Source organism: Phyllobates terribilis, unplaced genomic scaffold (genome assembly GCF_046119375.1).
Source record: "Phyllobates terribilis strain yellow unplaced genomic scaffold, ASM4611937v1 Scaffold_2__4_contigs__length_985480577, whole genome shotgun sequence".
Classification (NCBI taxonomy): domain Eukaryota; kingdom Metazoa; phylum Chordata; class Amphibia; order Anura; family Dendrobatidae; genus Phyllobates; species Phyllobates terribilis.
Genome location: NW_027362762.1, coordinates 145,307,639 through 145,319,864, shown reverse-complemented (window position 1 = coordinate 145,319,864; position 12,226 = coordinate 145,307,639). Strand labels below are relative to the sequence as shown.

At 44.8% G+C, this 12,226-nt stretch overlaps 1 protein-coding gene across 2 annotated transcripts; it reads right to left on the bottom strand.

Moving 5' to 3' along the window:
• Positions 1–1,080: 1,080 nt before the first annotated feature.
• MFSD5 (major facilitator superfamily domain containing 5) lies at positions 1,081–4,519 on the bottom strand. 2 transcript variants are annotated; one of them, XM_073662944.1, is made up of 2 exons: positions 4,387–4,519; positions 1,081–2,829 (listed from the first exon to the last, which is right to left on the bottom strand). In XM_073662944.1, the coding sequence occupies exon 2, from the start codon at positions 2,792–2,794 to the stop codon at positions 1,436–1,438; it is 1,359 nt and encodes a 452-aa protein (XP_073519045.1). In that variant the 5' UTR covers positions 2,795–2,829; positions 4,387–4,519; the 3' UTR covers positions 1,081–1,435. The 2 variants fall into 2 exon arrangements, with proteins under 2 accessions (XP_073519045.1, XP_073519046.1); XM_073662945.1 differs by having other exon boundaries at positions 4,344–4,485.
• Between the last annotated feature and the right edge of the window lie 7,707 nt (positions 4,520–12,226).

The window sequence follows — 12,226 nt, the reverse complement described above, 5'->3', positions numbered from 1 at the left end:
TCTCCTTTAAGCAAAGCAGTATATAATCCGCTATTTAGTATAAGAACTTTAGTTCATGAGAACCAATATGAGACGTCACTCTCACGTCTATACAGGAATCATTCAATGTACACGAATAGATCTATGACTGCAGTAGTATAGAGATGAAACCATAGAATGACAAAATGCATCAACTCGTGCTCGATCGGGTGTAAATATACCCGAGTGCTTTGTGATATGTACAGTATGGGCACACACAAGCTGGGGGAGTAAAAGAAATGCTTGACTGGTAAATATATACACGGCAATGTAAATCTCATGGCATGCCATGTTTGTATGGAGCAGAATACAGATTTTCTTTTGTAGCTTTCTAGTCCAGATACTATGTGGAGCTGTGGTCATGTGGGGGAGGGAAAATGGTAATTAGACTGATAGGCGGCGATTTAGGGGAATAATAATCAGATAGGCGGGCATTGCTTGGTGTCCCACGGACGCCAAGCCGGCTGAAAACCAAAAACATAAAACTACTTTTCTCTGCAATCAGACCTCTACCATGGGCCATACAGGTATGTATAGATTTACTTTTCTATACCCTGTATGGCCATAGTAGCGGTCTGATAACTCCCAGGGGATGACAGATTTTCTTTAAGAAAACAGAACAAATATGTGAAAATCAGACATGTGAATGGGGCCTTACAGAGTGATCACATATAGTAGGTAATACTATAGACAGCTTGTTTTCTCCAGCAGTACCTTCTTATGCAAAAGCTGCTTTTATTAAATATGTACACTCAAACACATGAACGCTACAACTTCTGAGATGCACATAGGACAGGCTTTAAGAGGAGGGGCCGCTACTCTGAGCAGAGGCAGGTTTTTCAGCTTTCTCCTGTGTCACTTTAAATAACAGATCAGCCCTTTAAACCTCTATATATATGGTGAAAATGCACAAATATCCTCTGCAGGGTAAGCAGACGCTGAAGAGCTGGGCTGGCCTGATCGAACAAACACTTGACTTCTTCATAGTGGCAAAACATCACTTGTTCAGGCATATTCTCATTCATGGGCAGTCCAGCCTAGCATGCATGGCTCTGAGATTGCTCCCAAAAAATGAAAGAACATTTATTGTCAGGAAAGGGACATTTTCAGTAAAATGAGCACAAGGTGAGCCTCCTGCTCTCATTTGTAACATTTCTATGAATAGTTAGACATACAGATCAGTACTGGACAGCATTCACATCATACATATCAGTTAGAACAAGTTCTGCAACAAATGCTGCTCTCAGCAAAGGTTTTAATGCACCATACCCGCAGCAGTCATTGTCTTCTGCTTCAAAAGCCTGAATAAGTCCAGCATTATTATAGCATTGGCTACAATTTATCAGAAATAAAAAATAAAATTCAGATTTTGAACCCTTATCAGCTTTGGATCTGGACAATTTTATGCACATCAAATTTAGATCTCAGATCCACTGGGCTCAGTCTCCGAACTTGGCATCCGTAGATCAGAGTCATTTCTTACCATTGAGAAAAGGGCGACCACGCTGAGAAGTGCGAGCAGCATTGTGACAGCGCACAAACTGAACATATTTCTGGTACCACTTTGATAGTCACTGACATGAAGCACTAGAAGCCCGAGTCCAGCAATAAGGTTCAGGGGTACTCTGAACCAGTTCATAACCCCTGTTTGTTCCTTTTCTGGGATCAGTCGACGCCTCAGAAAACTCATTGCTGGGAAGTAGAGTCCACAGGCCAGCTCGATGAGGAGGAACGCAAGGAAGGACTCTGTTGGGCGTTCCTGCCCTGGTGCTGTAGAGAAGGTTAGCATGAAGAGCGAGAAGAAAACCATGAGCACAGACAAGCAGAGAATGTGCATGGGTTGCAGGTGATATTTCTTTGAAGTTGCAAGTCGGTAGAGCGATGACCCAGTCGCACTTGCTGCCATAAAGCCAGAGAAGGCAATCCCAAGGGGAGTATTATAAGGATCCAGTACAGGGGTCCAAAGGAATATAAAAATGTAAACCACACTCTCAAATAATGCCTGTATGGCACCTAAAAGCAATACACGGCGGTCCCTCAGAAGACATCTCAGACCATCACCACAACTTCGGCTAATGCTGCTACTCTGTCCACGGTTCTCGTCCCATTCCCGAAACATTAAAGCTATAGACAGACCTAGCAGTGGTACGGCTAGCACAGAGGGTGAAGCTGGCCCAAGTCCTAGCCACTCTGCGCAGGCATTTGCCGTTACTCCTGCAACAATGGCAATGGCACCATTCCAAGTAGCAACCTGAGAGAAAGTGTGAGGGAGCCATTCTGCAGGAAAATCATGGTGTTCGGTATGTTCATGAGCATACCATGATTCAAAGGAGGAAAACAACAAGGAGCTTGAGAATCCACCCAGAACACGGCCAGTCAAGAGCACAAAATAGTCCTGAGATAATTTACACACATAACATCCTGCAAGAAGGAGGGAAAAAAGTATACATGATTTCCGTCGACCAAGACGTCCTGTCAGGGGAGCACTTATCAACCCCGAGAGTACAGTGGCCCCAAAGCCACACACATATATGATGGCAATCTGTCCTTCTAGAAAGTGGTAGTGCTGGTACAGCTTGTACAGGTAGGGCCCCTGCAGCCAGTCTGCTGCCAACGCTGGGAAATAGGCTCGGAAAAAGTCATGTTGAAAACGTTTGAAAGCTGGGTTGCCTAACGAGTTATTGGTAGGTGAATTTTTGGAATGGCAAGCCGAGAACTCCAGCACCGCCCATAGAGCCAAAAGGCCAACGAGGACCAAATATGCCGTCACCAACATAATGTATCATCGAAATGGCATTCTGGGAAAGGAAGCTAGAACAAAAAGAAAACAAAAAGAGTGACTTATTAACCAGACTTATAGAATAGTTCTGTATAAAAATAATGTGAAACACTAACTGCTAGAGTCAATGAAAATAGTAAAGCTGCATGACCAAGTGATACACAATAACACTTACCCTGACTGATCGCCAGTAGCTTACATTTCCTTGCTTACACTGTCGTCACTGGTCTCTACTTCCTTGTCTTGTCTGCCAAGGAAATTGCAATAAGTAACTGCCAGCTCAGCTAATCACTTGTCACAGTGATGACATCCCTCATCCAGTGAATGTCTGAGCAGGCGTTTGTGGCTATTATCAGTAGGATTAGAAGTTGGAAACCAGCAGAAACAGGTAGGCGTCCGGACAGAAGCTGCAGGGGATCAGTGAGGATGAGCATTGCTACTTATATTCTTATTATTCACACCTTGTACTGTGGGACATTGGACCCAGCACTCAAATTACCGGATCTTGCCAGCTTAAAGGTGCTTTCATACTGCACTGTGCCACATTCAGTGGTCTCTTCAGGGATTACGTCCGAACACCCCCCCCCCCCCCCTTCCATGCAAAACAGGATTCAGTTCATGAGTCGATGGGGCCACTGACTAGAAAGGTGCAGACGGAGTCACCGTGCGCTCTGTTGCGCATTATTTTTAGACGTATACGCCTACTGAAGGAGGATACGTCTACTACGTCTGAGTGTCCGCATGCAGTAGACGTATCTCCCTGAAAATAATGCACGACAGAGAGCATGGTGACTCCGTCTGCACGTTTCTAGCCAATGGCCCTGTCAACCCATACGCCCTCATCCAGTTATGTGGGGGGTTCGGACATAAGCCCCGACAGGACCACTGAATGTGGCAAAGAACGCAGTGTGAGAGGGCCTTTACAGGGCCCAACAGAGACTGTGAGAAGACAAAACAGGAAATTGTGACAATGCAATTCTCCGATGTGACAGATATATCCCCACAGAGGTCATCACTACATAGACAGAGCAGGAGGTCTGGGGGCTCTGTTCTGGAAGTAGATGTAGCCCCAGCTTTGAGGAATCCATGCAGTACATGTGATGAGACGACACCACCGCGCACCATTTACAGTCAGATCACTTACTACTACTTAGAGGTGAGAGGATCAGTCCATAATGAAATGTTTAATGAATTCCCAGAAAATATAAAGGAAGAAAGCAATGGGTAACAGAGAAAAGACAAGGGACTGGAGCGGAGAACAACCAGGAGGACAGGAGGGGCAGTCTCCTTATTTCAACCCATCTCTCAGGGTGAGAGATGCAGACAATGTAATGTCAGGAGATTCGGCCATTCATTATAGACCTGTATCCACCAACAGGGCGGCTCACACACAGGGCAGAGCTGGGGACAGGACACTGACAGCTAGAAGTGACTGCGAGCCTGAGAGGGCCAGACTGAGACTTGTAGTTCCATAGTCAGTCACCATGACAACACACAGAACTGCTATAACGGGGGTATCCTTGCACTTTATCTTTCAGATACCGACCCTCCGGCCGCCGCCTACTGCCGCCTCCTCCCGCAGCGCTCACCCTCTCTGCCGTCCATCACCCTCATCGCTCCTGGCTACACACTTCCGCTTCCGGGAGGAGACACATTCCGAGGGCGGGGCGCCGAGAAATCACGTGATCCGTTGGTGGAGTGATGCGGTCACATGACCTCCGCTCTCAGTGACAGGCAGATCTCGGTCTTGTCACCCCGTGTAGCCAGCTGGACGGTAATGTGGCTCCTGTCACCCGGTTTAGCCAGCTGTACGGTAACGTGGCTTCTCTCACCCTGTGTAGCCAGCTGTACGGTAATGTTGATCCTGTGCCACAACTCCTATGCAAGCCAATGGCAGGCTAGCGACTAGGATCAGCCTGGGAGAAGGTGATAACGTCTTATCTCCAAATATTTACAGGGGTTTTCTGTTGACAAGAAGTTAGTTGTTTGTGCCTTTATAACGACCCCTGAAGAAGCTGAGCAAAACTTGGGCGCCGGGGCAGAAGGCAGTAGCTACTCACACTTGTGCAAATTGTTTTATTGATCATTTCTTTGGTAGCAATGTAAATATATATAATATATGGTACATTTTTTATTGTGATAGTCACTAATCGAGACATTCACTCTACAATAAGATTGAACAAGACTAATTGTGTGATATTTACCTGTTACGCTAATATAATATATTATTATTTTCTGTTTTAATTGTTTTTTAAATATCTGATAATAAAAATGTATGTTTTTATAATCTGTTTACGTTTCACTTCTAGTTATTACCAAGGAAGACCTGACACCTGGTTAAGTCTTTGTTTATGTTTGCTAATAAGAAGTGCAACTTTAAGATGTAATATACTAATGGGACAAATTTTGATATAAAATAATAGCCCTTATAATGGAGGAGCAATGCACACGCCTGATCCCCTCTCCATTAATATTCTATGGGGCTGCTGAAAAAAGCGGTGTGCAGTGCTCAGCATAGGGAATGAATAGGGCGGAGGTGTCACACAAGGTGATGGAAGCAATAATTGTACAACGACGGGAAGAGGGGGAAGGAAGCCCAACAACTAGGGAAAGGCGGAGTGGAGATCCCTAGGCAGATCTAATATCACCCTGCCTACCCTATCGTCACTATATTGGTTCTGCACCTATCGCCGAGCAGGAACCTAAACCCTGAATGTCCCTAGAGCTAGACTCTAGATAGGGAGGGGACGGGGTGAGCACTAGTCAGGCCCCACTACAAACTAAAGACAACAAGGTAAACAAACAAAGGGGATACACTTAGCTTGAGCAGACACCAGAGAGATAACACCAACTGTCCTCCAAAGGCACCAAAGACGAGACTAGCCGACTGCTAGTGCTCCAAGCCTGCACAGTGTTTCATAGAACTATCACCGGTTACTCTCTGGAGAAATTGAGAGTTTTTAACTACCAAGCAATGGTGTGTCAATCAGCAGCAGAAGGTGGAGGTCGCTGCTAGGTCCTAAAGGAAGAAGGATATAACTACTATAGAGATGAGAGGATCAAGAAGGTGTCTGCAATGCCAAGCGCAGTGACCTTCTACAGCCGGATCCAGAGCGACTGTCTGTCACACCTGACACACCCGTGACAGGAGGTGGATCATGCGCACTACGCCTCCATCCAGTACCTGAGGGCTACAATCTAATTAGAGCGTTGTGGGGCCGGTGGATGAGTGATATGGGAGTAATTCAGTTTTCAAACATGTTCTTCACCTGTAAGATCCCTATATTGAGCATGTGGAACCCAATTTTTGTATGTGGACCCACTGACACTTGGGATTATGGTGATGAGTGTCAGCAAAATTGGAGATTGATGCTTCCTAATGTACAACCTCGTCCAGGGTCCTGTAACCACACATCACCTGTACTGTGCATGGATGACATACCACCACCCCTGGGTAATACCAGATTGTGGTATGGGTCTTTAATGCGGCAGAAGGATCCACATGTGCCCAATTATAACGACCACAGCGTTCCTGACTATTCCTAGGGGCCGGGTGGTCAATGGAAACTGAAACTCACATGGTGTCTAGTTGCTGTTTTTACCATTTTCTGTTATGTATGACAAGGCTTCTACCTGGCTATTTAAAAAGCCAAATGTTTGTGTTTTGTGCTTTTCTAAGGGTTTCTGGACCATGTGGTGCCTCACTAAAGCATTTTCTGTTTGGATGGGACATGGTAAATTATTTTCACTCTGATGACGGATATACGTGATGCAAATTAAGATATTTATTCTCCATAGAAGACAATTGAAAAAGTCCTGCAACTTCTAAAAAGTGGTAGCTCTAAATGATCCAGTAGACAAGAATGGTGCAGCACTTTGTGCATTAGTTATGCCAAGAAAAAAGGTGCTAGCTTTCATTACCTCTCCTGACCCTTATCCATGACGAGCCTTGTACATACACACGGTAATGCACAGGGTTATCAGTGACTGCTGCTGTCTTCCAGGTAATCTGAGTGTTGTCACCACAGTGATGTCATCAGTCTGTGAGCTTCCTTAGGTAAGGTATCTGGACTAGGACTAGTACATCCCCCTGGAGTCACCTATACTGACCCAGCACCGCACACTCCTAATGAGCAACATGTCATGGATCACATCAAGACATGCGAAAAGCTTTCAGCACTTAAAAGCTGGGGCTGTCCCACTCAATGTGGGACAATTGGGGGCTATGGATAACATTACCACTTTGTCCTCTCCGGTATTAGAAGACTCTATTGGGGGCTTCTGTCACTTGTGAGGCCAATAATAGTCTGCCTTATTTATAGTCTTTGAGGCCAACCACTGGGTTTTTTTTTAGTTATTTTCTTCACATGGACAAAAAAAAACTAAATTATATACCAGAGTCTTTGGAAATATCTTTTTATGAAGATTTATTTTTAGGAAAATGTTGAAAGCAGTTTTCTTATCCTAGCGACATGCCATCACTTGTAACTATAAGTCCATCAATTAGTGATTGTTGGGGATCAAACGAGCGGAAACGCTAGGGCCTTCAGAGTGAGGGAACATTCAGACATCCGTACAAATCAGTCCGAGATCAGATCGTAATGCAAGGACTGGCCGCGAGTCTCCCGATCCAAGTGTGACAGCTTCATATATTTCAATAAAGCTGCCATACTCGGGTTGGGACACCCGTGGTCAGTCCGTGCATTGCGGTCCGATCTCGGACTGATTTGTACGGATGTCTGAATGCACCCTGAAGGGAATGCGGTGCTAGGTTAGGACTAAAACCTATCATTTCCATGGAGCTTGTGTAGAACAGTAGAGCGTATACTCTACCATTCCAAATCCTCCTTGCAGCTTGAAATGATCAGGGTCCTGAGTTCTAATGATCATGGAGATTCCAGAAGTCGCAACCCCACCAATCTGTCCATTCAATAGTTGCAGATGAATAAGTTCATTACAAGCCTCCTACAGTAGACATTTTCTGTAGCTGCCCATACGCACAGTAAGTAGGTGGAAAAGAAAGTATCACGTTATGCAAAATGCCTTTAAAATCCATAGTAAAATCACTCCGAAGAGAAATGGAGGACATTTCTGCCAAATTTTGCAACTTTTGGAAAAAGTCACAATTTTTGAATCAGTCTAAAACATCTGGAAAAGCCACATCGTTGTAAAAATCAGAAAACTAGCTAAACCACAAAAGACAGCGTTAAAAAAGGGTGCGAATTGTTTGATGAATGAATCAACGATGATGTCTTCTTGTCACGCCAGGTGTGGGAAATGTTATGTTCTGCTACCAAAGCTAAGGAAAGAGAGGAGATCTGTCCCTACTATAGGACTCAGCTGAATCCCTACGATGTAACAGGGAACCTGATCCTGCGATCAGACCTGCTAAAGTCCTAATCTAGTCTGTACGGAGACCTATAGATGTGGGGAGGGAATCCCTACAAGTACTAAGGACTGGGAGGAATATGGGACACCTCCTAACAGAAATAGTAGCAGACAGACGAACAAACAAAATAGATAGAACATAGAGGTCCATAGACCAAGCAAACTAACAGAGCTAGATACAGAGCACAGGCTAGCTAGAAAGTAGATATACAATGAAGTCCAGCAAAGCCAGAAGGGCGGAGCAGGATTAAATAGGCCAACAAGGTCATGTGACCAGCAAAGGAAAAAAAACCTAACAGCAAGGTTCTAACAGTACCCCCCCTTCTAAGAGGATCCTCCGGATCCCCTAGGACCAGGCTTATCAGGAAATCTCCTGTGAAACGCTCTGATAAGTCTGGACGCGGAAACATCATCTGACCTCACCCAAGAGTTATCCTCGGGTCCGAAACCTTTCCAAGCCACAAGATACTGCAAACTACCTCTATACCGTCTAGAGTCAAGGATGCGAGAAATTTCATATTCCCCGTCCTCCACCACCGGAGGAACAGAGGCAGAGGCGTCACCATCCGACACAACAGCTTTTTTTAACAGAGAGACATGAAAGACCGGATTAATTCTCCAGGAGGTAGGAACCTCCAACCTAACAGCAGATTGGTTGACAACCTGAAGCACCTTAAAGGGCCCTACAAACTTGGGACCCAATTTCTTAGAAGGAATCCTCAACCGCAGATTCCTAGAGGACAACCAAACCATGTCACCAACAGCGAACAAAACCTCCTGTCGTTTCCTATCAAAGTAGTCTTTAGATTTTCTGTTGGCCTCCTGAAGATTACCACGCACATCCGTCCAAACTCTTTCCAAATCACCGGAAAAATTCTCCTCCTCAGGCACGGCAGATCCCAACTTGGAGAACGACCCAAACGACGGATGTCTCCCAGAACAACAAAAAAAAGGCGAACAACCAGCAGAAGAAGATGTATGATTGTTCAGAGCAAATTCGGCAAGTGGCAGAAACTCAGACCACCCCTCTTGATTGTCTGCCACAAAACAACGCAAGAACTGCTCAACATCCTGGTTTTTCCTTTCTGTCTGGCCATTAGATTCAGGATGATATCCGGACGAAAACGACAAATGAATTCCCAACCTGTCACAAAAGGCACGCCAAAAACGAGCCACGAACTGAGGACCCCTATCAGAAACAATGTCAGTAGGAACGCCATGAAGTCTGACAATTTCCTTGACAAAGGCCTTAGCGAGAGTTTTAGCGCAGGGCAGTTTGACGAAGGGAACCAAGTGACACATCTTGCTAAAATGGTCCACGACCACCCAGATGACAGTAAAACCCTCAGAGGGGGGAAGGTCAGTTATAAAGTCCATAGCCAAATGTGTCCAAGGAGCACTGGGGACCTCCAAAGGACAAAGTAACCCCGCAGCAGGAGTATGTGAGGACTTAGATCTAGCACATATAGTACATTGGCGCACCCACTTAATGACTTCCTTCTGCCATCCAGGCCACCGAAAACTGCGACCCACCAGTCTCTTGGTCTCAGAGATTCCGGGATGACCTGCCAACCGAGATTCGTGACACTCAACAAACAAATCTCTCCTAAAGGTCCCAGGCACAAACAACCTCCCATGAGGAGTGTTAGATGGGGCATTCTCCTGAGCTTTAAGAATCTCATCTTCCAAAACGGAGTCTAAAGCAGCTATCACAACACCTTCTTGTAAAATGTTTTCCTCTTTCTCAGCACCGACTATGGGAGAAAAACTGCGAGACAAGGCATCCGCCTTAACATTCTTAGTACCAGGGATGTAAGTAACGGAGAAATTAAACCGCGAGAAAAACAGTGCCCACCTAGCCTGACGGGCATTCAGGCGCTTGGCAGCATCAAGATATATCAGATTTTTATGATCCGTAAGAACCTGAACGGGAAATTCCGCACCTTCCAAGAAGTGGCGCCAGTGTTCAAATGCGAGTTTAATAGCCAATAATTCCCGATTACCAATATCGTAATTCAATTCAGTCTCCGAAAATTTTTTTGAAAAAAAGGCACAGGGATGTAATCCATCCCCGTTATCCTGAGACAATACTGTGCCAACCCCCACAGAGGAAGCATCAACCTCAACCAAAAACGGCCTAGTAACATCAGGCTGCATAAGGATGGGAGCAGAGGTGAACCTCTCCTTGAGATACACAAAAGCTTCAATGGCCTCAGAAGACCACTGAACCGCATCAGCACCTTTCCTGGTGAGATCAGTCAGAGGTTTGACAATACTAGAAAAATTTTTTATGAATTTTCTATAGTAATTGGCGAAACCCAAAAACCTCTGTATCGATTTCAAACCAATAGGCCTAGGCCATTCCTGCACAGCCTGAACCTTAACCGGATCCATCTCAAAACTTTGCTGGAGATAATGTAGCCCAAAAAACTAATTCTCTGTACAGCGAACTCACATTTCTCCAGCTTAGCAAAAAGAGAATTGTCCATTAATATCTGTAATACCTCACGCACGCTCCGCCAATGAGACTCCAGATCTGGCGAATAAATCAAAATGTCATCCAAATACACAACCACATTTTTACCGATCAAAGGTCTAAGGATGTCATTAATCAGATTCTGAAAAAATGCAGGAGCATTAGTAAGACCAAAAGGCATAACCAGATTCTCAAAATGACCCACAGGAGTGTTAAAAGCAGTCTTCCATTCATCACCCTCCTTCATGCGCAACAGATTGTATGCCCCCTTAAGGTCAATTTTAGAGAACCACTTGGCCCCCAATAACTGGTTAAACAGATCAGGAATCAATGGCAGTGGGTAAGGATTGCGTACCGTAATTTTGTTAATCTCACGAAAATCCAGACAAGGACGTAAACCGCCGTCCTTTTTTTTTACAAAAAAAAATCCAACCGCCACAGGAGACTTAGAGGGCCTAATGTGACCGGCGGCCAAACTTGTCTGTATGTATTCCTCCAAAGCCTTCCTCTCAGGAATAGTAAGGTTAAATAAACGACTTTTAGGAAGAGTCGCTCCAGGGACAAATTCAATAGAACAATCATAGTCTCTATGGGGAGGCAAAACCTGCGATTCTTTCTCAGAAAAAGCTCTCCAAAAATCCTGAATAGGAACAGGCAATTCTCCCCTATCCAAAGCTGCAATACGCCCGTTACAACACTTGTCATAACATTTATGGCTCCAGGATTTAATTTCACTGGTAGACCTATCCAGTACAGGATTGTGAAATTTTAACCAGGGCAAACCCAATATTACTGGAGAAGGCAAGTTATTCAACACTACCAAATCCAATTTCTCATGGTGAACACCATTAATAGTGAGAGGAAATTCACTGACCTTGAGAGTAATATTCTTCAAAGGGGAGCCATCCACAGAAACCACAGCAATGGGGGATGATAAAGGTTCAGGTTTTAAATTGAGTTTTTCCACGAATCCCCCATCAATTACATTCAGTGTAGACCCGCAATCAACAAACACCCGAAATTCCATTAATTTTTCCTGAGCAATCGTGGAAGCAGCTAAAAATATACCCTTGGAATTTAAACAGGCAATACGGGCGTGACTGACCATTTTTTTTTCTTTCTTCATACGAAGCTCACAGCCTTTAATCAAATGACCAGATTTTCCGCAATAGAAACACAAGCCTTCCGAAAAACGACGGTCTTTTTCTTGAGAGCGAGGTGCCACCGATCCAATCTCCATCGGTTCACCACTGTTAGTACACACATTATCATAACCAGAAACTGACATAGCAGAGGATTTGCTCTCATTAACCCTAGCACGCAGTCTTCTATCCACCCGTATAGCTAATTGCATAGCCTGTTGCAAATCCTCAGGTGTAGGATAAGCAATTAGCAGGTCTTTAACCCTTTCACTGAGCCCAGCAAGAAATAGACTTTTCAGAGCAGAATCGTTCCACCCTGTTTGAGTGGACCAACGACGAAAATGAGTACAATATTTTTCCACATTACCTGATCCTTGTTTTAAACGTCTCAACTCAGTCTCAGCTGATGCCACACGGTCAGGA

Coding starts and splice junctions, on each gene's coding strand:
- MFSD5 (XM_073662944.1), bottom strand. CDS start 2,794: ATGTTGGTGACGGCATATTTGGTCCTCGTTGGCCTTTTGGCTCTATGG.